The 27,690-nt window shown below is 40.2% G+C and overlaps 4 protein-coding genes across 4 annotated transcripts; 1 reads left to right on the top strand and 3 right to left on the bottom strand.

Moving 5' to 3' along the window:
* Positions 1-12,301: 12,301 nt before the first annotated feature.
* Positions 12,302-14,137, top strand: LOC121796318 (DNA-directed RNA polymerase II subunit 4). The gene is made up of 6 exons (XM_042195156.1): positions 12,302-12,476; positions 12,737-12,845; positions 13,106-13,183; positions 13,461-13,494; positions 13,573-13,641; positions 13,895-14,137. Exons 1-6 carry the CDS (start codon positions 12,428-12,430, stop codon positions 13,970-13,972), a joined length of 417 nt encoding a protein of 138 aa, XP_042051090.1. The 5' UTR covers positions 12,302-12,427; the 3' UTR covers positions 13,973-14,137.
* Positions 14,138-14,644: 507 nt separating this feature from the next.
* On the bottom strand, positions 14,645-16,943 carry LOC121800509 (succinate dehydrogenase subunit 6, mitochondrial-like). The gene is made up of 4 exons (XM_042200099.1): positions 16,874-16,943; positions 16,424-16,530; positions 15,722-15,824; positions 14,645-15,057 (listed from the first exon to the last, which is right to left on the bottom strand). Exons 1-4 carry the CDS (start codon positions 16,941-16,943, stop codon positions 14,915-14,917), a joined length of 423 nt encoding a protein of 140 aa, XP_042056033.1. The 3' UTR covers positions 14,645-14,914.
* Positions 16,944-22,371: 5,428 nt separating this feature from the next.
* Positions 22,372-22,959, bottom strand: LOC121800413. Its single transcript, XM_042200017.1, has one exon. The coding sequence runs from the start codon at positions 22,957-22,959 to the stop codon at positions 22,372-22,374; it is 588 nt and encodes a 195-aa protein (XP_042055951.1).
* A 671-nt stretch (positions 22,960-23,630) lies between these two features.
* LOC121800317 lies at positions 23,631-26,453 on the bottom strand. Its single transcript, XM_042199920.1, has 3 exons — positions 25,869-26,453; positions 25,191-25,827; positions 23,631-24,826 (listed from the first exon to the last, which is right to left on the bottom strand). Exons 1-3 carry the CDS (start codon positions 26,451-26,453, stop codon positions 23,631-23,633), a joined length of 2,418 nt encoding a protein of 805 aa, XP_042055854.1.
* Between the last annotated feature and the right edge of the window lie 1,237 nt (positions 26,454-27,690).

Below are 27,690 nucleotides of genomic sequence, written 5' to 3'. Positions count from 1 at the left end.
AAGAAATGTAGTACTCCATATAAAGTATTAGGTGATTGTTATGGACTCAATTCTCACATTAGTTGTGAGAACAACTGGTGTGAGTTATATAAACTAAATGGACTCTCTCTCCTAATAGGTTAGTCTTTTGAGATGAGTTCTCCTGTTTGGTTTGTGTCAATTGGTGCTTTCATTAAGAGCCCAAACAGCTCGGAGTGGTGGCTGTAAGAATATTTATATTCTTATATGACCTATGTGTACATCGGTTTAATTATAAGGATCAAGTTTATATTAAATGATAAGGATTCTAATATAAAAGACGATCCCGTGATGGATTGGTTTCGATTAAAGAATTAGAATTCGGGTGTATTGATAACCCTCTTCTCTTACCTCTAATTATGTAATATAATAGTGTATATTTATATGTATACTAACAGTTTGATTACCATATATATATATTTATTATACTTATAATATTATATATGTATGAAAGGTAATGATTACGTATATATATAATTATAAATTGGTCGTGCATGTGTGACGTATGTTATAGTATGTAATGAATACTAATAACATGCAGTTATGTTGTAATTTGATAACTAACAACTCCAATAGACACGTCTGTTGATTGAGAAGTTCGGTTAGTGCATAATTAAAGCATATGTGCGAATAGATGCAAACTTTCAGAAAGACGTCTAATTGCTATATATATGCGTGTGGTTTGCATGTAAAGAGTACAAAATATGACAACAGTTACATGCACAGAAAAGTATCACGGCATTATAGATGTACACATTATATAATGAAGTATTTGATTCTTCGTCCATCAAAAGAATCATTAAATGCTTGAGGTCAAAGAGGGGATAACATCAATCATGGAGAATCCAGTCAATGTGAGGACAAACATCAAATGGTGGATTCAACCTCTACATCAAATGAAGAAACCATGGATGGGGGTTGGTGATTTTATCTCCACTTATAGTATAAATGTATGGTTGAATTAATTCAAATCTAGAATAGATTTCATTATCGAAATCATTAAAGTATTGAGATATGGCTTACAGTTGGTATCAGAGCCAATCTAGATTTGGTTAATTCACCATTTATGTGATTTCAAAATCGAAATTTGAATGGCCTTGGATATTTTCGATTTTGGTTAATATGCTTCCGCTTGTGTGTTGGGTAATTGTTTTATGAAATGTTAAAAACAATATAAGGATATTCTACCAATTAAAGATTTCAATATTTAAATAATATATAACTTGTTTATCACTAAAGTGGTCTTGTTATATTGCATTTATTTATTGAAAATGATAAATGTTAATTAATTGATCATGATTATAGAGATGCTATAAATGACATAAGAGTTTGATTGATCAATTATTTTATTATCTATATACTGGGAGATCACCCAAAGGTGGATCATTGTATATAGTTAATAAATACGAAATGGATTAATCATTTATTCATGTGTCATTTAGTATGTATACCCAAAGGCAACATGCTTATTTGATATATGTTTAGTTTGATTAATTGTTAAAGTATATACTTAGCATTGCTGAAAGTACATGTGCTTAAGTATCACCCAAAGGTTACTTGAATGCATGTTATTTAAAGTTTTATTACTGTTTATGAATCTGTGTTAAAGAACTCAAGCACATATAGATAAGCATGTATAAATGTTGCAGCTTTATAAAATTTGTATGCATGTGCTAACTCTGTCATTAAATTAATGGGCAAAATTATGGAGAATGGTCTGAATAGATCCGGCTAACGCTGGGTGTAAAGATATTGGACCATGTCATAATAACGAAAGAGGAATACTCAACCATTATAGATGTCACTCTGTAAATAAAAATCTCAATGTGAGACTTGAGAGTGATCAAACAGGTTGACCCTTATGAGAATGACGATGGCAGAAAATTTAAAATCATCTTTGCCCATGACAGAAATGCAAGGGAATTCATTAAGAAAATTAAAGAGTGTTTTCAATCAGGTTTGGCTGATAAGTCAATTGTAGGAAGCATAATGCATGAGCTGACTATAAAGAAGTTTGACTGGTCTCAGCAAATTACGATCATGTGACAAACATGTTTTACTTGGCAGTAAAATTAACGACCTTGAGAATGGAGGTTCTTGAGCAATTCTCAGCCCAATTTATCATGAACTCCCTATATGTTGAATTTAGCCAGTTCCAGGTGAATTATTAAACCATTAAAGATAAATGGGACGTTTAAAGAATCAAAGGCTATGTTAGTTTAAAAGGAAGGGAGATTAAAGAAGATAAATTATAAAATTGCGAATCTCATAGTTCTTGGAGGTGTTGTCACCAGTAAAGAAAACCAAGTAAGAAAGACAAAAAGAAAAGATTAACCTTTTCTAAAAGGTACGGAAAAGTAAATCCATAAGGAAAAGAAGTATTTTATTTGCAAGTAAATAGAACACTTTAGGAAAGTTTTTTCGAAAAGGAAGGCTTGGTTCGATAAGAAAGTTAAACATAACGGTTTTGTTTACTTTGAATTAAATCTTATCGAAAAGCCTAGTAATACTTGGTGGTTAAGTTTTGGTGCTATAATTCATTTGTCTCATATTAAACATGGATTCAGTTCAATCCAATTTATAAAAGGAGTTGAACAATATTTGTTCCTGGAAAACATGACGAAAGCATTGAATAGAGGCATTGAGACTTACATATTGATCTTAGACATCGAATGTCATTTAGATCTTAAAGATTATCTCTATGAGCCTGAATATGCTATAACTCTTGTTTTCGTAAGTAGATTGGATAACTTAAGTTTTAATAACAAGATTGGATATGGTGTATCTACATCGTACCGAAATGATTACTATGATGGTAATGGTACACAATTTGATTCACTTAATAGATACAATCTTGATGCAAAGTTTTCTGAATCCTTATTTAATATTTAAAGTCAAGGCGTTAAGCGTAGTTCGTCAAGTAAAAGTTCAGCATTCTTGTGGTATTAAAGAAAGGTCCTATTTCCGAATAAAGGATTATGAGGTTGGTAAAGTGTGAAAGTTTTCCTCAAAATTGGAATTTAGTATCCTAAGATATGTGTATAGATTGCATTAAAGGGAAGCAAACTAAACACATTATAAGGAAATCAGCTACGAGAAGCACTCAACTTATTATGTTAATACATACTATAAATGTGGTCTTTTGATATTCCTTCTTCGGTTGGTAAGAAATACTTCTATCATCTTTATTGACGATTACTCACATTATAGAATAAATGTCTACTGCATGAAAGATCCAAGTCAGTGAATGTCCTAAAAGTATTCGTCGACAAGATGGATGGCAGTTAGATGGAAAAGTTAAAGTTGTGAGATCGGATAAAGTTGGAGAGTTTATATATTTGTAAAGTTACTCGAAGTAGAGGCGTTTGTGCATGACATACAATGCCCGATACTCTAAAACGGAAAGGTAGAATCGTACTTTAAGGAAAATGGTTAGATTTATGTTAAGTTGTTGTATTTTACCCTATTTATTGTGGATTTATGCTTTAAAGACTACTTATATGCTTAATCATGTTCCTAGTAAGACAGTTCCTAAAACTCTTTTTTGAACTGTAGATGGGAAGGGAACTTAGCTTAAGCATATTCATATTTTGGGGTTGTTGAGCATAAGGAATGTTATATATGATCCACATGAAAAGATTCTTGGTTCAAGGATTGTCAGTGAATTTTTTATTGGCTAACCGGAAAAATTAAAGAGGTATACATTTATTATTCTAACCACAGTACGAGGACAATTTAAACGGAAAATGCTAGGTTCATTGAAAATGGTGAAAACTAGTGCGAGTGGTGAAACCAGTAAGGTGGATATTCAAGTAGTCCACAATAAGGTTCATCCACATTTTGTTGCACCTAAAGTTGTTGTTCTTATTGTATCACAATCAAAAGACACAATATACAACATGATGATGTGTAAACCCCACTAACCGAAAATGAAGTAGATAAACTTGTCACGATTCAAGAAAAGAATAGTTAACCACAATAAATATTGAGACGATCAGTAAGGAAAAGAAAATTTATCGTTTCAAATGACTGTGGTTTACACTATTAAAAGTGAATGTGACATAAGCCGTGATAAATATTTACTCATTCCAACGAGCCATGAAAAGTGACTATTCTTTAAGAATTATTTTGGCTTTGGTGGCTCATTATGATCTTGAGATTTACCAAATGGATGTAAAAACCACCTTTCTGAATGGAGAATTTGTAGAGAAAGTGTATATGGACCAACCTGAAGGATTCTTGACCAGATAACAAGAAAGATTAGTATGTAAGTTGTGTAAGTCATATGGACTAAAACAAGCTTCCTGGGAATGGTGTTTTAAAAGTTTAATGATACCATTGTGTCGTATGATTTTGTAGAGATCATTATTGATCGATGTATCCATGTAAAAATCAGTGGGAGCAAGTTTATAAAGTAAGTCTTATATGTTGATAATATTTTGCTTGTTGCAAATGACATGGGTATGTTACATGATCTTAACAAATAGTATCTCTCTTTAAAGATTGATCCAATTCAGAAGGGAGACAAGTTCGGTAAAATGAAATGTCCTAAAAGTGAATTGGAGCATATGGATTTTGAATTGAATGATATGAGAGAGATATCTTATATGATTGAAATAGAAATATTTTGAATTAGATCACAATGATTGTTGAATTTGTCTCATAAAAGATGTATCAATAAAATTTAGAGAGATATAGAATGAAAAATTGCTCTATAAGGAAAGCTCAAATTCTGAAAGGAGACAATGTCTTAAAATAGAATTGGAGCGTAAGGAAATGGAAAGAATTTCATATGCATCAGTGGTTGGGAGGATGAACTATGTTCAAACATGTAGGCGACCGAATATTACATTATTGTTGGTATGTTGGGTCGATATCAAAGTAATCCTGAAAGGATCACTGGAAAGCTGCAATAAAAGTCCTCAGGTACTTGCAAGGCACCAAAGAGCACATGCTTATGAAAAGGGGATCCGATGACATAAAAGTCATTGGATATTCAGATTCAGACTATGCCGGATGCGTCAATAGTAGAAAATTGACGTTTGGTTATTTGTTCCATTAAGTCGTGGGAGCAATATTATGGAAAAGTGGAAAATAGTTTGTCATTGCTATTTCTACTATGAAAGTTGAATATGACATGCTTTGAGGCCAACGTTCATGAAAAGTGATTGCGAAATTTAATCTTGGGCTTGGGGTTGTTAACATTATAGCCAAGCGCTGAGAATCTATGGGATTATTTTCGCGGATACTTCTTTATAAAGAAAGATAAGTACATGTAAGGTAATAAACACATTAAGTTTAAGTACTTGTCTGCAGAGGAAGAAGTACAGAAACATAAAGTGTCCGTTGAGCATATTAGGACAAGTATAATTGGAGCGGATCCGTTAAATAAAGGATTATCACCCAAATGTTTATTGGCCATGAAAAACATATGTGTATTATAGAGAAAGTCTTGCTATGCAATTATATTGTGCTCATAAGGTGTAAGACACTTGGAATTCAATTAAAGTTGTGTTTCTGTTTATTGAATATGTTATAATTAAAGTATGTGTATACACTTATGGTTTATGGATAACAAATGATGATTGAGAATAAATGTTCTTCTCAATGAAAAGATAAAATATAAAGTTGGAATTGGTCTGTGATACATGGAAGGGATCATATCGCATAATTGAGAAGTTCGGTTAGTGCATAATTAAAGCATAGGTGCGAATAGATGCAAACTTTCAGAAAAGACGTCTAATTGCTATATATATGCGTGTGGTTTGCATGTAAAGAGTACAAAATATGACAACAGTTACATGCACAGAAAAGTATCACGGCATTATAGATATACACATTATATAATGAAGTATTTGATTCTTCTTCCATCAAAAGAATCATTAAAGGCTTGAGGTCAAAGAGGAGATAACATCAATCATGGAGAATCCAATCAATGTGAGGACAAACATCAAATGGTGGATTTAACCTCTACATCAAATGAAGAAAGCATGGATGGAGGTTGGTGATTTTATCTCCACTTATAGTATAAATGTATGGTTGAATTAATTCAAATCTAGAATAGATTTCATTATCGAAATCATTAAAGTATTGAGATATGGCATAGAGTGGCCGGGCAACGAACTCGCCGTGACCAACGAGTACGTTTGGGGCCGACTTGAAGTGGTGACCCACGAAGGGGTGGTCTGGCAAAGAATCCGTCGTGACCAGCGTGGCCGTGACCAACGAGAGCTCAGAGTTGTGGCTGGGCAAAGAACCTGTCGTGACCAATGTGGCTGTGACCAACAAGGACGTTGGCCCTTAAAGAAGGGTCGAATGTTACAGACTCAATTCCCACATTGGTTGTGAGAACAACTAGTGTGAGGTATATAGACTAAATGAGCTCTCTCTCCTAATAAGCTAGCTTTTTTTGGATGAGTTCTCCTGTTTGGTCTGTATTAGTGATCCCTACCGAGTTACAATAATGTTAGTGCATAGTGGGACCCACATTATTATTAATATTTAATGGTGGACCCTAGTGGTATAAGTTGTAAATAAATTAATTTATATGTGTAATGAGTTTGAGAGAACTTTATATAAATAGAAATGAGAGATTTTTATGGAATCGTAGGCTAGAAACGATCGGTTCCTCAAGGAACCGAACCGACTTAGGGTTCGGTTTCAGTTCTAGAATTCTAAACAAACTAGCGTCGGTTAACCAACTATTCGGTTCGGTCGGAACCGAACCGACCATTTCCCCACCCCTAACCCCACTCATGACTATATACAGTGACGGAACCAGAAAATCAAATAAGCCGATGCTGCATTTTGAAAAAAAATAATACTCCCTCTGTTCCATAGTAGTGGAGTCATTTTGCCATTTTAGTACGTTCCATAGTAGTGGAGTCATTTCATTTTTTAGTAAAAGTCAACACATTTCTTCTCACTTACTTTAGTCTCTCTAACTTTATTCTCTTTTCATCTCTTTACATTTTTCCTTTCTTACTTTATTCCTCCTTAGAGTGTCCACAATGGGGGAGCCGCGGCCCGCGGCCCCCCATTGCAGAGGCCGAGAGCCGGGGCCCTAGGGCGAGAGACGTGGCTGAGCCGCGGCCGCGGCCTTCATGCGGCTGAGCCGTGTGAGCCGCGGCCCTCCATTGCATCGAGCCGCGTTTCACGGCTGGGCCGCAGATTATAATTTTTTATTTTTTTTAATTTCGAAATTTTTTTATAAATATACACTCCCATTTTCATTTTTTCACTTCATTCTACACATCCAATCCCTTCATTTTACACTCTCAAACACTACAAAAAATGCAAGGTGGAGATGGTAATTCCCCGGGGTATGGAGACTCGGGATACGGCAACTTCCCCAATCAGACGTGGAGTCCGCACTCGCCCCAATTCCGGGTCCAGCCATCCCAGCAGAGGAACTTGGTTCGCCAACCATCGGGGTTCAGGGACTACCGACCGAATATGGACGCGATCAACAACCCGTCCCAGCAATTCCAATCCTCCCAATTCCAATACTCCCTGTCTCCTCTGTCTGAATCTGATAGATTCACATGGGAATAGTTGATGGGTACACCGGAGACCCCGACATCTGGTAGTGTGGAGATGGAGGCCCCCACCGGGGGTCGCCGAACCGGCGTTGGTGGGGGACGAGGCGGCGGCGATGGGAGTGGGAGGCGAGGCGGCGGCGGCGGTGGAAGGCGAGGCGGTGGCGGTGGGGGCGAAGCGGAGACAGAGAGCCGGCCACTGACGGTGGCCGAGGCGGTGGTGATCGGCGGGGCGAGAAGTACAACGACGACGAATCCTTCGCTGTTGCTCGGGCTTGGGAGGCGGTCACGACGAATCCGGTCATCGGCACGGATCAGACCGACATTTGCTTCTGGAGGCGCGTCCTGACGGTGTACAACAGCTTCAAACCAGAAGGCAGTGCCAGACGTGATGAAGGCCAGATCCGGAAGAAGTTCAGCCGGATCAGTAGAGCTGTGAAGAGGTTCAGGAACATTTACGAGAGACAGCTCCAGAATGCCGAAAGCGGCCGCAGCGAAGCCGACGTACGGTCGTTATCATATCAGTTGTTTAATACTGAAAGCTGGCCCAAGTTCACCTACTGGAATGAATACATGCTTCTCCGAGACTCCCCTCAATTCAAGGCGATCTGCGACGATGAGACCGGTCCTACTGGGAAGCGGACAAAAATCGGGGCCGACGGCACCTACAGCAGTGGTACCGACTCACGTGCATTCGACCTGAATGACGATGTGAGGGATGAGCCCCCCTCGACAATGTCGAGGCGCCAGAGCCTGTAGGGCAAATCCGCCATCCGGGAAGCTAGATCCGCTTCCCAAGTCTCTCGGGCGAGCGCGGCGACACCGCACCCTTCACCACCGACCGCGGCGTTGACTCAAACACTGGAGGTGCAGATGATGAAGCAACTCCAGGATAACTTGTCCTTGTACGAGAAGTCGACGGACTCTATCACCAAGATGATGTACTACGACCTCATTCTTAGGTTGAGGTCGAAGTTTGGCTTCTCCGATGGGTCGGCGACCGGCGAAGCAAGCGGCAGTGGGGCCGGTGTCGGCGGCGGTGGAGGAGGTGAAGAAGATGTGCCGGATTCCGATGACGCCACCGAGTAGTTAGCGGTGGCGTTTTTTTATCTTTTTATGTTGTGTTTTTTAAAAATTTTCGTTTTAGAATTTTCCCCTATAAAAAATACGACGAAAATTTATCTATAATTCGTAACTTTATTAAATTATGTTAGATCCCAAATTATTAGTCTACAAAAATTTAATATAGTTAAATTAAAAAATAACATTAAAAAAGAAAATAAATTAATTTTTTTTTTAAAGGGCCACATTTGGTGGCCCTTGTTATTTTTGTTATAATTCTGACTTTTACCATTGTGAAGGCCACAAGAGAGCCACGAATGGTGGCCGGGCCACATTTGGTGGCCTTTGAAGGCCACCATTGTGGACACTCTTACTTAACTCTCTTAACACAATTTTTCTTAATCTCTGTGCCGAAAAGAAATGCCTCTACTACTATGGAACGGAGTGAGTACTTATTAAAATATCTTAATTTTACATGTAATGTATGTACAACTTTTACGACACACTAGATGATAATTGTTTTCGACGAGTCGCCATATCTTGAAATGACCTAAGAAGATAACAGCAAAATAAAATGCCACATCTTTCTCAACACTATACTCCAACCAAGTATCTCTTTTAAACCATTTCAATTAAAAACTCATTTTCTCCTTACCAAATGAGCTTTTCTTGAAGACATGACCTTTTGGTTGGCAAAGTCCCTTTAAGATATATTATCTTCGAATACGATCCCTAACTTGGACATTATACTCAGCAATAGGGTTGTGTAGTAGTCCCGGATCACCATTTATGTATTCCACATTTCATTCAACACGTTCAACATTAACTTTTTTTAGTTCAAAATTGGATTATGAAATACGGAGTATTATTTAAATAAACTGAAGTTAAATGCCTTGATTTTTTTAGAAAAATAGCAATGCATAACTATAATCGATGACAACAAGATTTCTTAGATTAAATTACTATCTACAACTTACACAATAAAAATAATTTTATACCTGGTTTACCAAACAACCAAGTGGTCCAAAACCAAGTACCAATCAAATTAAGACGTATTAAGGCAAAAAATTTTATAAACATGAGACGAACTACTGCTGCAAATAAGATAATTTTATTTGATAAAATCAATTTTATAATTTTACAAAAGAGTCAACATTTACATACGCAACTATCCATCAAAATTCTTACCTACACTGGCGGATCCAGCTTATAACAAGGGGGTACAACTGTACCCCCAAATAATTGGGTTCATAATGTTATAATTAGATTCATATTTCAAAACACATCAGTGGTGCAGCGGTTGGAGAGGTATTTTATCTACATGGAGAGACCCGAGTTTGACTCCCGTTGAACTCAATTTTCTTTTCATTTGTATTCTGTTTTGTAGTTTTATGATTTTGTTCCCTGTTTGTATACTTTTTAACTTATATTTTATGTTTTGCAGATTAAGTTTTATGATTTTGTTTTCTGTTTTGTATACTTATTTTACTTAGATTTATATTTTGTAGATTATCATTTTATTCTCTAGATTGTTACTTATATTTAAAGATTTTAGTAATTTTTTTGATGTTCTCTCCTTTTAGTACTATTTTGTGGTAGTTTATATATATTATAATTTAATTTAATTTAATTTAATTTAATTTATTTTATATTTTAATGTATTATTTTTTTTATGTTGTATGTTTATTTATCATAAAAATTCGTACCCCCAATTTAAAAAGTATGCATTCGCCACTGCTTACCTGGATGGGCGCAGCTTTAAATCTCTCATGAGGAGCGAATTTGGACCTCCAGGCGTTATTAATGATTTGGGAACGTGAGATCCAATTATCATTTGTGGTAAAAGTAAATTGGAATTCCTACTTACGGATGGTTTAAATGAAAAAATGGAACTCCTATTCACGGACGAAGAGAGTATTATATTAATATTTTTATTATTATGACTCATAATCTTAATAATGACATTAAGATGTTATAATAAATTATTAATTCATAATATTATAATAACAAAAATAATAAAAATTATTGTATTATTAATTATATTACTATTATTATTAATTCTAAATGTGTGGGAATCAAGTCACTTTCTGATTAGTTTGTATGTATGATTAAAATTAAATAAATGTTCAGATAATTTTCTTAGTATGTAGTCAAATATACATGTCTTAAAAAATGATAGAAGAACAGAAACTGCGATATAAGGATTGTTGAAAATTATTGTTCACTAAATATATATATCATCATAAGTACACGGCTACTATTATTAGGGATAGTTAATCGGGCCGGCCCATTGGGTTTCGGGCCAATCCTACTCGGGTTGCGGGTCAATCGGGTGCGGGCTAATCGGATTGTGATATTTTCGGGTTATAGAAGTTCAACCCTAACCCTAAAAGCTCGGGTTTCGGGCTAGCCCAGCGGATTAGTCGGGTTGCAACCGATAAGATTAACGTGCGATCAATCCAATAAATAATGATGAAAATTAGTTATATTCATAAAATGTAAAATATTTAATTATGGTAAATTTGAGATATATGCTTAAACCCAATCCTAAACATGATGAAATACTAATATTTAAGATATTTAGTGAAATTTTAATGCATGTTTTAGAAATTTAAATATTTTTTTAGTGAAATTGATGTTTTTAATTTATTTATTACTAATTATTATATTAGTAAAAATACAATATATAATTTGTATATTTAATACTCCCTCCATCTCAACTAAGTTGAGTCGTATGTCTCTTTGGGATGTCTCCAGTAAACATCCAATCAGTCTTACTTTATTCCATCATCTACTTTAGAGCATCTCCAGTGGGCGGATGTCCCACTCGGACATCCACTAGGACATCCCAAAAACACCTCCTGCCACGTCACTAGGACTTCCCATCCCACTGCCACGTCACTAGGACATCCCCTGCACAATCCGCCCTTCCCATCGCCCTTCCCACTAGAGTTTAAAAAAAAAAATAATAATAATGGCGGACGTCCGCCCGCCCGTCGCCCGCACGTCCGAGGACACCCGACGTCCTCACGGGACGTCCGTATCCGACCTTCGACGCCACAATGGCGGACGTCCCGGTCGCCCGTCGCGGACGTCCGACCGGACGTCCGCCGTTGGAGATGCTCTTACTCTCTCTTTATCTTTCCTACTTTTCAACACAATTTCTTAATCTCTGTGCCCAAAAGTTTTGTCTCAACTTAGTTGGGACGGAGGGACTATAAAACTGAAAGTTATTTTTTTAGTTATCTATATGATGAAATTAATCAATGAAGTGTCGAATTAAGAGTAAAAAAAATAGAATAATAGAAATTTTATTGGGTTTTCGGGTCAGTCCATCGGGTTTTTCGGGTCAGTCCCTAACGGGTTGCAGATTAATCAGGTGCGGGCTAATCGGATTTTAATTTTATTGAACTAGAAATTTTCAGCCCTGACCTATAAATTTGGCAGGCTATTCAGGCCCCTTCATAAATTGCGGGCTACATTGACATCTCTAACTACTATAATTGAAAATGAAGAGTAAGGTTAGAAATAATGGAGGATGACCTAATATATTTCCTACTAAATAAAAAAAAATTAGATATAAGGAATATTAAAAATTAAAATAATGATTAAAACTCTAATTTTCATAATACATCTTTTACTAATATAAAAACAACTAAAACTCCAATTTTCCTAACATATGTCATAGTAATAGTGTTAATTTTGTTATTCGTAATCTCGAATTTATTACCTATTGTTTTTCGGAATCGCGTGTATAAGTAGATTATAGAACCCCTATTCCGATTAGATTTTTGTTAGCAAAATTTAAGATGTCGGCCGAAGAAGAGGAGAACGCCGCTGAGCTCAAAATACCCGATGGTAATTGAATAGTTTTCCCCCAATTTTCATGGTGGAAACGATTTTACTTTATCAAATTCGTCTTCGCCCTGATTTTTACATCTTAGGGTTTCGTTGTGTTTAGGGTTTTGGCGAGGAAGCTAATTATTGATTGTGTTCATGTTTTTCTGTATGAATCCGGCTATTGCGATACAATTTCTGTTGAATCAATTTTGTTGTAACCTCAAGTCTTGTGTGAATGGGATTTGTATGCGAGCTTACTCACTTTTTTTCTTTTTCAGAATTTTTGAAAGCCAAATGTCTTATGAATTGTGAAGTTTCCCTTATACTTGAACATAAATATGAGCAGCTTCAGCAGATGGCTGATGATCCAATGAATCAGATGTCTCAGTAAGTATATTTACTTTGGGATTTTCATGTTAAGCCACTGATTAATGTTTCTTTTAATAAAATGATGTTTATTCATAAATTTGATTGCTTATATGGTTCTTTAGTTGTTTTCTGTATAATGATAATTTCTTGTTTCGTAACTGCTAAATTTGTATTTGCAATCCTTTCATTGACAATTTTGAAGAAATTGTTCATATTTTAACTTCCGATATATAGGAATTTATGTTTGCTGCTAGATCCTGATTGTCTCGCATTTTCAGGGTGTTTGAGAAATCACTCCAATATGTGAAGCGTTTTAGCCGATACAAGAACCCTGATGCTGTCAGACAAGTTCGAGAGTATCCTTTTTGTCGTATATTTGCAGGATCCTGGTTTAGCACATTCATAATTGTTTATGATAGTGTTGTCTAGTTAAACTTCTATGCAATTTGAAATTGCATAAGAGGAAACATGGTCTCTTTTGTTGAGTGAACATATTTGTACCATCTATGTTCAAGAACTGACTATTGAATTTGTATCTTAGCTCGTCATTATTCATTTGTACATGCCATCAGAACTGAAAGATCATAATATCATCTTTCTGTAGACAAGTGTAATTCTTAACACAAGTTACAGAATTCTTAGCAGATATCAGCTTGCTGAGTTCGAGGTAAGTTTCACTTTTACCTGATCAATCTCGTTTGTATGTCTACTCTGAAGAAACCTTTGTAAACTGTGTGTTTTGCAGCTCTGTGTACTTGGGAACCTCTGTCCCGAAACAGTGGAAGAAGCTATAGCTATGGTTCCGTCCATCAAGGTACCCATTATCTCGATTGCAGCTCTTTATGTAAGTTAAGCATGCACTTTTATATTCTAAACTTTCCAACCTAAAAGTGGCATCACCAAATATCCCCCTCCAATTTACTCGTCCATTTCGTTCCATGGATTGCAAGACGTAGGAAAGGAAATGAGCCACCAAACTTTATTTCGTAATGTGAATGTTCTTATAGTAGGAAATTTATCGACATTGATGACTAAGGTTCTACATGAGGGCTTTTCTTTCTTTACAGACGAGAGGAAGAGCGCATGACGATGAGGCAATTGAGAAGATGTTGAACGATCTCTCCTTGATCAAAAAATTTGAGTAGTCATCTTTTTTGTTGTTGTAAGCATATGGCATTAAATTGTGGCCATAAAATACATATTTTAGGGATTGCAATTTACTTATTTCGAATCCAGCTTGAAGTATTTATGTTGTATGCTTTGATAATAGGATTCTGATGAGATTTCAGTATATTATTATCATTCCCTCATATTTCGTTTTTTTCTGTTAATTCTATCTAGGAGCCTTAGAGGCCCTTGGACAAATAAATAAATACTAGTAGTATAATAATAAAGAGAGTTTACATCAGCTCATCAGAAGGTTGAAATTCTATGCATATTCCATGTTTCTGAGTGCGTTAGATATGATTAATGCCCTAAATGACGAAATAAAAAAGGGACTTTCGTGATTGTTGATTCTTTTCCAATTTCCGTTGTGTTCGGATGATTGAGATGGCCTCTAAATTTGCCAATGGAAGGGGGTGTCTGTTTCTCACAATCGAAGCCTACCGAAATACACTCTTATTTCAACCCTTTCCTAATATCAAGACTCTGCTGATTCTTCTTCCATCCTCTTAAAATAGACTTTGGGAATCACAGAAGTTTTAATAAAAAAAATGATTAAGAAAGAAAAAGTGTTTAGTAGTGTCCGTGGAGAATTAGACCCATCTTTATAAGAAAGAGTAGACAAATTTTGTATATAACAAAGTACAGTAAAATGTTAAAAGAAGACTAGAGAGTATTTACATTCTATCCAAAGGTAAGACATGATACATTTATCATCAGAATTTAAAAGCTCAGAACACAGAAAACCCAGGGAACTAAAACAATAAACACTCTTTAAAAATCATTCAATCTCTAGGAGAACCAGCACATTAGTCCTACATGCAAAAACAAAGAACAAACAAGAGAGATAGAGACACAAATCTCATTATTACTGCAACGGGCACTCCATTTGGTGTTTCAACGGGCCATATTAACAACTCTCCTCAGGTTCTCTTCTGCAACCACTCATTGAATTTAACATGTGCTCCTACTGTATCCAGCCTATATAACTGGTACCAGTGGTTAGCAGCCTCAGCTCCCAAGGTGAACCCGACTACTGCTCCAAAAGCAAAAGACAACACAGTACCTGCCAGGATGAATAAGTTTTATGAGATATTTATGTGTTCGGAGAAATACAAGTCCACTGGCACCATTTCTATTCCAACCCCTAACATGTGAGAACAAGTAAAAAATTGAATACATCATTCAAATAATGGAATAGCAGTAACAAAAATAACACAATGTATCGAAGAATGAAAGTGCAACAATATACAAGAAAGAAGCAGCAGATAAGAAGAAAGTTAACCCACATACTTATGCCAAATACACGAGGGATGAAGGTTACTTCAGAAAATTGTGCTTTAGGCCTAGTGATACTGAATAATAAACTAAAAAGAATCAACATTCCATACAAATACACCGCAAATCCAATCAAAGAAATAACAGTACTTCCAATACCATCTGCTCTTCATCGCATAAATTCCCCAGAATCAGCCAATCAAGAAAAAAAATGAATTAATGGTAGATTTTTTACAGACATGTCAACTAGTGGGTAACAAGTGAAAAGTATGCAATACATCACTGATGGAATTCATTTGTGTTGGTTAAGAGTGCCTGGATGAATATTACCAAGTGCCATACTGATTGTGGATAAAACTACTTGCTGGAAGTCCAAACAAACTTGTGTTCATAATGTAGCACAATATCCAAAGTGAAAGAGCCTAGACACATATAACAAAACTAGAACATACCGTGAGGACTCTTTGACCACCTCCAAGCATTTCCACCAGTTGTAATCGCTCCAACAGCAGCACCTACATAAGCAAAGTTAGCTGCTCCCTCTGCAGCCTTCAGCTGCAACATGAGGCAAACAAGAGGCAAGAAACCAGTATCAGATCATGATAGGGTTACGAGGGAAAAGTTCATCTATCAAGCCTTGAAAATGGAAACCAAAAACCATCTAATATCTTGGGATAATAATCCAGAATTGCAGATATATAATATCCAAAAAGCCCCGTTCCCAATCAAATTGTCTAATAATTCCAGATATAATGTAATGAGAAATTTCAGTTTCCAAGCAATAAAGACAACCAGAACAGAATAATAATTCCACATAAGGCCAAACAAATTACCATCAAACTTCGACCTAATCTAAAAATTCTAAGAAATAGTGGATGCCTCATTCGCATTTCACAACAACTATCTTCAGAGATTTTACTGAATTCATATAAAGCATCAATCTCCAAGATAAAGTGATGAAACATCGAGAAACGCATGAACAAACTTACAAATATAACAATTAACCAGTAATCTAATACATGAGACCTCACAGAACACAAAAAGCCGATCAAAATCAATTAAACATCTACAAGCATCGCAATACGAAGAATCAGAAGGAGTTCAAAATCAACAAAATTAAAAACACGCAGATTGTGAGATAAATCTGAACATACCGCAGGTCCGTGGACGGGATCAGATGTGATGAACTGCAGTACGGCGGCGCTACTCCGATGGGACAAAGGTGGGGTTAAAATTTTTGGAATAATCGTCGAGATGAAAACTCATCTTCACAGAATGCCACAAGCTTCTTCCTGATTCCTCGATTTCGCTCATTTTCCTCTCCGCTGCAGCGATCGATTGTTTTGGCTTTTGGGGATTTTAGTCCAACAAATTCACTTTTTTAGTGTTTTATTATCAATTTTTCGAGTGGATTTTTAATTTTGATTTTAATTCTGGTTAGTAACAATAAAAGATAAGTTATGGAACGGATGGAGTACCACACAAACACAATTTATTAATGTAGCTTGGATAAATTTAGTACTAAAAAATATTAAAATCTCTGTGAGAGCTGTAAATTCATTAATGTGGTTTAGGTGAATTCACTTGTAAATTCACTAATGTACATATTCTTTCAAATTTTGTAATAGAGGCAACAAGTCCTGCAGAAGAGCGGACGAGAGAGTTCCAATCCATTGATGCATGCATGTATACATCTATTCATTCAGCAATAGCTACAAATTAAGTTAAAAACTAATAGAGGTAATTGTCATTCTATTGAGAAAATCGGGTTTAGGGAGTTTACAACTAAAATAACGAAAATGTACTCACTTTGTTAATTATTCCATATATGGGAAAAACGCCACCCTCGTTGGCGTTTCAGTAAGTAAAAACGTCAGCACGGTAGGCGTTTTACAATTTCGACTGATTTTATACAACTACGGCGTAAAGTGTAACACGCCCAATTGGTTGACATTTTTAAATATAAAACGCCATCCGTGGCGTGTTTAGCAAATTAGAAACGCCGGCACGATTGGCGTGTTTAACGAAGATACGCCAACGACGGTGGCGTGTTTCAATTATAACACGCCAACTGTTGGCGGGCGTGTTTAGACAGAACAATATATCAGCCTCTCCTCCCCAAATCGCGAAACTCACATCACTCACCTCGCGATTTTATCCAAAGCAGCGCCTCTTCGTCGCGATTTCGCCTTCTTCTCCGTGATTTCGCCCTCCCTCCATCAATCGGTGCTATTCTTCCCCATTTCCGTATACTTTGCGGTTAGTATGCTTATCTTTTACATTATTAGAGTAATTGTTAGATAGTTAGTTAGGGTTTGAAATGAGTTGTGAATTGAGTTGAAATATTGTGTTGAATTATTGTTTAGTTTGAATTATTAATGTTGTGTAGGTGAATTGTGTTATAATTTTGTGTAATGTTGTGTAGGTTGGTGCGCTTGCGTTCTCGCGTTCGCGTGGATCAAGTTATATGGAAGATAACTGAGTCGGATGGATCAGTTAGCAAATGTCGTTGCCACTTGATCAAGGCATTCACAATCTCGCTAGCCACCAATGTAATTTATAACTCCCAATTTTGCACTACTTTAACAGTAAAGCGGCAAGTTCGGGGTCGATCCCGCAGAGAAACCAGTGTATCAAGTGTGTGAGTAGTGAACAGGAGGTCGGCTGCTGCCACGCTTTAATTTTGGGGTTTTTAACTACTGAGTTTACGTTAGGCAGAAAGTAACTATCTACTGTATCACGGCTCTGCTAACTACTGGATCAAGTCAGTGACATGCTTGAATAAAAACTGACTACCTAGGCATGCTGCAAAAACACAAACACTTTGCAATTCAACATGATTAAACACTTGGTCAAAAACTAAAAGCGGAACTGAGTTGGAAAAGTAAACACGAAGGCGAAAACAAAACAACTCCAAGTTATACCCAAAACTCAGAACAGTGTTGCAAGCATTCGGAATACAGAAAGATTGATTCTTTAACTACAGAACAACTCGAAATCATACTAAGCTAACAACTTCGGGAAATAAGAAAGCAAGTAAAGCCGAGGAACTCTCTCGGATAGAAATTCGAGACAACGCCGAACAGATATCGAGTACTATGTCGCGCTCCCTCTCTCTAGCTGACTATTTCTCTAACTATCTTTAGAACTGGGAAACTAAACTAAAACGTAAACTAATCTAAAACGTAAACTAAAACGTAAAGGAGATCCTTTATTATGGTGACACATCCTCTATTTATAGGCACTTCACACAACCTCCAGCTGGATAATGATCTTGGGAGAGGATATTCGCTCACACTGTGAGCGAGCGAGTCATCGATTGCTACGTGTCTTTCTTCTAGAATGACGTCGCTTTTCAATAACAGATTCATGACTCAGCTCCGTCCGTGCATCTCATGTATCAGCACGTGTCCCTATTCTAGAACGTCGTCCTTGCTAACAGAATGATGCCCACCATCCAGCTCATTAGCCTCACGTGTCCTCCTTCTAGAATTCAGTGGTCCCCGCCCAACTGCTTGATCACCTCATTTGACCAGTTCACCCGATTTTTGACCTTTTTCGCCTTTTGTACCAACTTGATCAACTTGTCCGTGTTGCCTTGGTCAAGCCGTATTCCTGCACAATTAACACTTGTTTTGCGCGATAACTGACCAAGTATAGTATATTTTACCCCCTAAACCGATGTATGAAATAAGCCTTATCAAACTTCTCACACTTAAAACATACTTGTCCCCAAGTGTAAAGAAAAAGAAAAAGAAAAAGATAAGGCAATTTCAGGCATGGTTTACTCATTTCAAGAAAGTAAAAGAAGACGATGAGGAAAAACAGACTTAAAACAAAAACACATATTCACATAGATGCATTAGACCGAATAAACTTCCAACAATCATACTCGAGGTCAATCCATTTGCCAGCAGCTTATGTTTCTTCCCTTTCGCGTATACTTGATCAAGGTGTCAGTTTATCAAGATTGCTCAATTTAAAACAACTGTTGGATTCACCCAGTCACTCATTTCTCACCAGAGATGTTAGGACTGTTCACTCGGTATTGCCAAGAGTTTAATACCTCGAATTGGACTGCACAAGATAGTTCCTTAAGGTCTTTATTTCGGGCGTAATGGGGCTTAAGGGAGTAATGTATTAGGGTAGGGTCCTAGGGGTTCTAAGTTATAAACTGTAAAAAGAAAAAAACACATAAGTCAAGAGACCAAAGATTTTTCCCTGCCCTGTTTTTCTCAAATTTCTCAACTCTTATTCCCAACATATATTTTCCAACATTTTTTTTACTTGATGTCTGACTTGATCAACCTGATTGACTAACCTGCTCAACCTGGCTACCCCTTTATTTCAACTTCCTGTCGTCATCCCCCCTTTCTTGTGAAATGATTCATCTCCCGACCCCTTTTCTCACGTGTTTGTAAAAAAAAAGTATAAGTCGTGGGTTTTCAAAAGAACGGGTAAGAGTGTATATGGCTCAACTTGGTTAACTAGGGGGTGCCTTGTTTGATGAGGCGGGTTCATGAAACGAAAGAATAAATGGCTCAAATGGTTAAGTCCTAATGCCTTTAGTCCTTACTACTTGTGCAATTTTCATCTAAATATTAAAAAGCTCTCGTAAAATTTTCTTTTGTAAAAAAAATAGTAGAAAGTGTTCTACTTTGGCTTATAACTCACATATAGAAAGGCTTTACAGATGATTTTAAAATTGAGCATTTCCATCATACTTGCGTCGTTCAAACTGATCAAGTTTTTGCAATCAAGTTTCTACATGTAAACATACTGAGTCATTTTTCTAACTTTTCCCAAAGTAATCAAGTCTTTCATTCATCCAATTTTCACGCGTCATTCAAACTAATTAAGTTTTTGCAATCAAGTTTTGTTTTTTTTCAAAACTTGACATGTATGATTTTATTGGAACTAACCCTCCCCCCTCCCACTGCATATGAACTCATCCTCGAGGGACTGGATGCAGTGGAAAAAGGGTTAGGCACAAGCAAACAAACCAAGGAAAACTTCTCACACTTAAACCAGACACTGGGCTAAGTGGGAGATAGTGCAATCAATCAAAACATGTCGATAAACATAGAAAACAATAACCAAAACACAAAGGTAGATAGAACAACAAAACATGCATAACCTTCTCACACTTAGACCCAACAAAGGTCTAAGTGTAAGAGCAAACAAAAACAAAAAAAATCAAATTTTTACAGACAAAAATAAAGCATAAATTGTTTGAAATTGAAATGAGTTCAGGGGGGGATACTAATGCTGCCTGGAGGGTTGACCGGGGGATGCTGAAGGATGCTTGGAGGATGATGGGCACCGAGTTGGAGGAGATCTTGTAGAGGGAGGTGGTGGTTGCTTGGTAGGGGTCTGATTGCGTATAGCCTCCAGAATCCTAGCCAGTGCGACCAGTTGCGCATGTGATTTCTCCACCAGCTGCGTTATTATCTGCTCCATGCGGAGCTTCCATTCGTGGTCAGCACGTGCAGCCTCCTCTGGCTCTGTCCTCGCCGTGGGCACTGTTTCCAGCCTTTGCCTCTGCTGCCTCTCGGGGCTCGCCGGGCAATCAGCCGTCCTTCTCCTCTCATCCTGCCTTTCCTGCTGCTGCTCCTTCTGCCTCTCCTGCCGAGCATTCGTGTAGAACCGTAGTTTCCCGCCGCATATCCGTTCAAGTACCTGAATTCTTACAAAGAAATCAAGGTAAAAAAATTCAGGTTTGGGGCAGCGGCTGGGAAGCTCGGCATCCTCCTGGAACACCTGGGTCCAATTGCGCCTCAAGTACGCTCCAAGCAAGTGGCAGACATTGAGGTGGCGGGCAGGGCGAGTGGCAATCTGATTGATCGAGTAACCGATCCAAAGACCAAGGTGCACCTTCCTTTGCTCCCTCATGTTCCACATAAAGTAGAGCTCGACCAAGGTAATGATAGTCATTGTGTTGGCTTGACCGAGGAGGTTGCACCCAAGGTAGACTTGGGCGAGACGGAGGGTTGGATCAGCAATATGGGTTCCTCTGGACTCAGAGGCTTTGAAGTCTGGGGCACGTCCGTTGCACAAGGCATGCCAGACAGCCTGCTGATCAAAATCCGGCTTCCTCTGAGGAAGGCCAATGTCGCACCCGAACCACTCTCCACTGGCGACCTGGGCCTCTGTGTAGAGTCCCATCCCGACGGAGAACTCGTTCAGGCTCATCTGTTGGGTACGGCCGGACACCCTAAAGGAGATGCTCCTGGCCTCCAAGTCTGTGCTTCCGGTAAGCCGGAAGGTCGTGAAAAATTCCTTGGCCAGTATGTGTAGAGTCCCATCCCGACGGAGAACTCGTTCAGGCTCAATCTCCAGCAGCCAGTCAAAACCAATGCCAGTAATGTACTGGGTGAATCTCTCCTCAACCCGGATAGTCGCCAGGGCTGGCTGGTGGAGTTTCTTCCCGGCCTTTAGCTGCTTTTGGGCCGTCACCCTCTGGTGGACCTTATCCTGCCACTTGGGGTTGTCAAATTCCAGCATCTGCTGGAGGAGGTCCATGGTCAATACCACACTGGGCATGGAATAGTCGGTGGTGGGGGGTGTTGCAGGCCTTCCTTGTTGCCCGCGGGATGTTCGGGTCCATCGGAGGTCTCCTGCCTCAGTTTCACTGCCCTCACCCCCCTCTTGTGGGACGGCAGGTTGGTCTGCGTCAGTAATCACAACGCCCTAGGTGTTAGGGCGCATCCTCTTAGGAGGAGGAAGAACAATTTCCTTCCCCTTCCTCTTCCTCTCTCTCTCGGCTCTTACTAGGCTGTCCTCAACAGCCCCTCTCTCCTCAGCTGCCTCACCGGCTCCTTGGTTCTCTGGTTCCTCCTCATCAACCGCCGGACTACGCGGGGCATTCACTCCGGTTCCTCTTCTGTCCTCATCAGATTGGCCCTCCTGGCCTCTACCTCCTCTATCACCCGCTCCATGTTCATCCGGTGCGTCCGACGGCGCAGCGGCTGCTCTTCCCTTTCCTCTGGCTCATTCTCCACTGCTTGGTGGAAAACCCAGTCAGCCTCCCTCGGTTGCAGTAGGATGTCGCTGGGAGGCGGCTGAAGGTCCTCTGTGGAGTCATCGTCTATGTTCACAACCTCTATCGGTTGTGACGGCCCTTGGAGGGGGGAGGTAGAACTCCCGTCACTCGGTGGTGACGGGGCATTTTGACCAGATGTGCCCTCTGCATGTGATGGTGGCACGGATTATGCTTCATCGGCCGGAGTGGCGGCAGGCTGCGCCCCTCCTTCTTCTTCTTATCGGAGTCCCCACTGTACTGTACCAGTGGGAAGAAGGGTGTAGGTTCAGGTGCATGAAGGGGGGCTTGTGTTTGGGAGGAATATGGAGGGTTTTGGGGAAGATTTTCGGGTGCAGAGGTTGTGGCGAGGTCCCTTGACCGGGAAATTCCCAGTCGGGCTTTGAGGGAGGCGTAAACCGCCGCGGTATCCATCTCGGAGGGCATACTCCGGAGGATTCTATCTAGGCGCCATAGGGCCTCTTCATCCACTTCAGGCAGTGGAGCGACAACGCTTGTTTGTGGTGGAGGGACGGTGGTTGTTGGTGTAGAAGGGCCGGCGGATCTCCGGTCACCACTGTCGGTGCCGGCATCAGAACGGTGGTTGAGGGACGGTGGTTGTTGGTGTAGAAGGGCCGGCAAATCTCCGGTCACCACTATCGGTGCCGACATCGGAAGATGAAGAAGTGCTAAGTTGGGTGATCTGCATTTTTACTGGTAATGGTGGTGGGTGATTTCGTGGGGGAGATGATAAGTTGGGAGAAGGGTTTTAAATCTTTGGAGAAATCGGATGAGAGCAAATGTAATGTACTGTAGGCGGTTTGGATAAAAGTGATATACGGAGCTAAAAACTGCCTTTTATACTGATATCCCGACTGTTGAGATCCCCGACAGTTGACATCCCTGTGACTCCTCACGTACAGACGCGCATTTTCAGAGTGCCAACTGGCTTAGCTTCCCCGATACGCATCTTCTCTCCAATACTATTTTGTCCAATGCAGTAGTTAGTTCTTTCTGACACCTTTTCAATGACTGCGCATGTCCTATCATCACCTGCCCTGATCAATGCAAACACTGTTCTATCAATTAAATTCAAATTTCACTGATCAAGTGGTCAATTAATTCCAGATGAAAACTCAAATATTACCACTTGATCAGTTTCTTCCTCCTTTTCAACTTTTAACTTCCTACGAATTAAAAATTAACATACGAAAAATATTTACACTAATTACTAAGGACTTGACCGGGTTCCCACAGGACGTCACTTGATCAGTTTAATAGATTGAGAAAATGTTGCTTGATCAAGCAGACTACCTGAGTACCCGACCACTCCTTTTACCTGCTCACTGGCGAGAGTTAGGCATGAGTGGTGGAATGTCGTCCACGACAAATGCCTCCATTCCGTAGATGGCTTGATCAACCCCCTCTGGCCGGTTGATCCACTGAGGTTCAGAAGTTGACTTGATCAGATAGAGATGCTCTTCAGGGAAAGCGTCAGAGATGGCTTCCCCGTTGTCTTCTTGCAAGATTCGGCTCAAATGATCTGCTACTCTGTTATTGCTCCCATTTTTATCGACCGCCTCCCAGTCGAATTCTTGTAAGATGAGGACCCATCTAATAAGTCGCGGCTTCGATTCCTTCTTTGCCAGTAGGTATTTAATGGCCGCATGGTCAGTATACACAATCACCTTCGAGCCTATCAGATAAGGCCTGAACTTTTCAAAGGCATAGACCACCGATAGCATCTCCTTTTCGGTCGTGTCGTAATTCTTCTGTGCTTGATTTAGAGTTTTGGAAGCATAGAAGATTACGTAACTCTTTCCTTCAATCTTCTGACCTAACACTGCCGCCACAGCATAGTCACTGGCGTCGCACATCACCTCAAAGGGGTGACTCCAGTCGGGAGCGCATATAATTGGAGAGCTTATCAGTCTATCCTTCAGCAGCTGGAACGCGGCCTTGCAGTCATCGGAGAATTCAAACTCCACCTCATTCTGGAGCAGCCTCGTCAGGGGCTGGGCTATCTTTGCGAAATCTTTGATAAATCTTCTATAAAACCCAGCATGGCCTAAAAAGGCTCTGATCTCCTTTTGGTTAGTGGGATACGAGAGTTTTGCAATGACAGCTATCTTCGCTTGGTCGACCTCTATTCCCCTGCTCGACACCATATGCCTTAGGACAATTCCATCGGTAACCATAAAATGACATTTCTCAAAGTTTAAGACCAAGTCCTTTTGGCGGCATCTTTCCAATACTCTGCTCAGGCTATGCAGCCCTTGATCGAATGTGTCCCCATAGACAGTGAAGTCGTCCATGAAAATCTCTATGCAATCTTCCAATATATCAGAGAAAATGCTCATCATGCATCTCTGGAAAGTGTCTGGGGCATTACAGAGGCCAAATGGCATCCTCCTGTAAGCGTATGTGCCGAAAGGGCAGGTGAACGTCGTCTTTTCTTGGTCTTCCGGATTCGCCGCAATATGGAAGTAACCACTATAACCATCCAGGAAGCTGAAGTACTGCTTCCCTGCCAACTTCTCTAACATTTGGTCAATAAAGGGTATAGGGAAATGATCCTTCTTCGTAGCTGCGTTCAACTTCCTATAGTCAATGCACATTCTCCACCCCGTGACTGGCCTTGCCGGAATCAATTTGTTTTTGTCACTTTTTTACGACCTGGATTCCTCTCTTCTTTGGTACTATGTGCACTGGGCTGACCCAGTTGCTGATGGAGTAGATAATTCCGATCGAGACCAACTTGACAATTTCCTTAAGCACCTCTTCCCTCATGTTGGGGTTGAGCTTTCGTTGTTGGTCGCGGTGTGGTTTGGCTCCTTCCTCCAGTCGGATATGATGCATGCACAAGTCTGGGCTGATGCCCACCAAGTTTGTCAGCTTCCAACCGATAGCCTTCTGATTTCTTCTCAATACTTCCAGCAATCTTTTTTCCTGCCCCTGGGTCAAGTGACTGTTGATGATGACAGGCTTTGTTTCTTCCTCCCCCAAGTAGGCGTACTTTAGATGTGCTGGAAGGGTCTTCAACTCCTTCGCTGGTGTTGGTGTTTCTTCAGGCAGAGGATTTTCTGCCGCTTCTCTTTCCAATGGCTTCCCTTGATCAAGCCGCTTCTCTAGGCTGGATACATGAGCTTTCCCACTTGACCCAGCTGGTCTTGGGCGCTCACAAAAATCCATCATCGCTTTTGCGATGGCTTGGTCGTCCATTTCTCCGATTTTCATGGTCGCATACCACTCTGCCACTTCCCTCTCGACTTCTTCATCAGCAGCGGAATCAGTGAACTGCCTCTGTAGGAATTCTTCCTCCAAAAATTCATGTACTAAGGGCCCAGTCACATCTACTGAGTACACGTTCTCACTATCTGCTGGCCGTTTCATGGCTTCATCAACATTGAACGTAAACTGCTCTCCATTGAAGTCCAAGCCGATTGTCCCATTACAGACGTCTATTATGGTGCTGGCCGTGGACAGGAACGGCCTTCCTAGTAGTACTCCACTCGACTCTCTTGCTGCTGGCTCTGTCGTCTTGATTACGAAAAATCAACTGGGTATAGAAAGTTATTCACCTTCACGATCACGTCTTCCAAGATTCCTTCTGGGTGAATACACGATCTGTCGGCCACCTGTATCATTATATCCATATCAACGAGCTTGGCCTCCCCCAGCTTCTTGTAAATCAAGTATGGCAGAACATTAATCGACGCCCAGAGATCGCACATCGCGTGCTCCACCTGGATATCTCCGATTGAAATTGGGAGCGTGGACATTCCTGGGTCGGTCTTCTTTGAAGGGAGATCACTCCGCTGTATCACTGCGGATACATTCTCATCTGTAATCATCCTACCCTCCTCATTGACCTTCCCCGGCAAGTAATCCTTGATGAATTTGCTAATCGGGGGCATCTTCAAGGCCGTCAAGAGTGGCACCTTAACCTCCACATCTTTGAACATACTCGCCACGTCAATTGTTGCATCTCTTTTCCTGGTTACCATTCCACGGTATGGATATGGTTTGACCTTCTCTGCTTCCGCTTCTTGGCTTTCGTCTGAGGATTCACCTCCCACTTTCGTTTTGCCCTTGTCTTTTCCTTTGGCTTGATCAGGGGAACTAGACTCTCCTTCTTCATTCTGGCTTTGTCCGGGTATACCCATCGGAGGTACTGCAGGTGGGCTAGGGTTTTGGTAAACCTTCCCTGACCTTAGGATACTTCACTGATGTTTTCACGACCAGGTGGCTGCACAATGGCAGGGATTTTTCCTTCATTGCCCCTTAGCTCTCCCAGTGACATCGCAACTTGAGACAGTTGCTTCGTGAGCATATCCAACGCCACCCTTTGCTCCTTCTGAGCCTCTTGAATTTCCCGCATCGCATCATTTGGCTGGTGCGGGACCATCATATCTCCTGGTCCGTCGTTGGGGTGCCGATTATTACGTTGATTCGGCGGCCCCCCCCAGCGTGGTTGGGCTGTGAGTAGTCAGACTGTCCGTAATACTCTTGCTGGTATTGCAGCTGGTTGTGCTGTTGGTTGCCACTCTGGTGTGGCGGGACATAACTCATCATCTGGTTGTTCGGTTGTCTTCCCTGATTGCTTGTCTGGGGGCCTTGTTGTCTGTACCCCCAGTTTCCTTCATTCTGTCTACTCGACCAGTTGGGCTGTCCTCCACTAGACTAGTTTCCTTGAGGTCCACTTGACCAGTTCACCTGGCCTCCCTGCGTTCTGTTCCCTCCGTTGCTGGATCTTTCTTGGTTCCGAGCAGCCCAGTTGGGTTGCCCTTCAGAGGGTTGTAACTACTGTGTCGATGGTTGAGGCGGATGGCTTTGATTCTGATCAGTCCACCTGAAATTTGGGTGGTCTCTCCACGCTGCGTCCCTTGGCTTTCCCTGGATCCAGTTGCCATTTGCATTCCAGTGGCCGACGACATTCACCTGGGGTTGCGGCTCCGCCTCAGGGGGAAACTCGCAATAGTAATAGTGGTGCTCCTCGGGCGGCGGCAGTGGCGACGCATATTGCTTTTCCTTCGGTGCAGACGGTGGAGGCGCTCTAGACTTCTCGACTGCTTCCAGCAGCTTCTTCTCCATTTGCTCGAATCGAGCCTACAACTTTTCATCACTGCGCGCCTCTGCTGCGTGTGCTGCACCCCTTTTGTACTGGCCACGGGATGTCTCATACGTCCGCTTGGCTTCGATCAATCTCTCTAGTATACTCTTTGCTTGGCTGAATGAGGTTTTTGAGAAATCCCCCTTAGCTACTAGGTTAAGATCGTTCTTGCTGTCTATTGTGAGTCCGCCATAGAAAATTGAGTATATCTCCCGCTCTCCCAGCTTGTGGTTGGGGCATGCTTGGAGCAACCCTTGGAATCTATCCCAATATTGACAGAGGGGCTCATC

Source organism: Salvia splendens, chromosome 1, assembly GCF_004379255.2.
Source record: "Salvia splendens isolate huo1 chromosome 1, SspV2, whole genome shotgun sequence".
Classification (NCBI taxonomy): Eukaryota; Viridiplantae; Streptophyta; class Magnoliopsida; order Lamiales; family Lamiaceae; genus Salvia; species Salvia splendens.
This window is presented reverse-complemented; position numbering and strand designations above follow the sequence as displayed.

Bases quoted from the DNA above. Each gene is read 5' to 3' on its own strand.
- LOC121796318 (XM_042195156.1), top strand. From the start codon at position 12,428: ATGTCGGCCGAAGAAGAGGAGAACGCCGCTGAGCTCAAAATACCCGAT. The intron at 12,846-13,105 runs GTAAGTATATTT...TCGCATTTTCAG, and splicing joins CCAATGAATCAGATGTCTCA to GGTGTTTGAGAAATCACTCC. The intron at 13,642-13,894 runs GTACCCATTATC...CTTTCTTTACAG, and splicing joins CTATGGTTCCGTCCATCAAG to ACGAGAGGAAGAGCGCATGA.
- LOC121800509 (XM_042200099.1), bottom strand. From the start codon at position 16,943: ATGGATTGGAACTCTCTCGTCCGCTCTTCTGCAGGACTTGTTGCCTCT. The intron at 16,531-16,873 runs GTACATTAGTGA...TGTGAAGATGAG, and splicing joins TACAAAATTTGAAAGAATAT to TTTTCATCTCGACGATTATT. The intron at 15,058-15,721 runs GTATGTTCTAGT...TCATCCTGGCAG, and splicing joins GTGGTCAAAGAGTCCTCACG to GTACTGTGTTGTCTTTTGCT.
- LOC121800413 (XM_042200017.1), bottom strand. From the start codon at position 22,959: ATGTCGGCACCGATAGTGGTGACCGGAGATTTGCCGGCCCTTCTACAC.
- LOC121800317 (XM_042199920.1), bottom strand. From the start codon at position 26,453: ATGGGTATACCCGGACAAAGCCAGAATGAAGAAGGAGAGTCTAGTTCC. The intron at 25,828-25,868 runs GTGAATAACTTT...TTCGTAATCAAG, and splicing joins TGGAAGACGTGATCGTGAAG to ACGACAGAGCCAGCAGCAAG. The intron at 24,827-25,190 runs GTTGGAAGCTGA...ACCAAATGTTAG, and splicing joins AAGAAATCAGAAGGCTATCG to AGAAGTTGGCAGGGAAGCAG.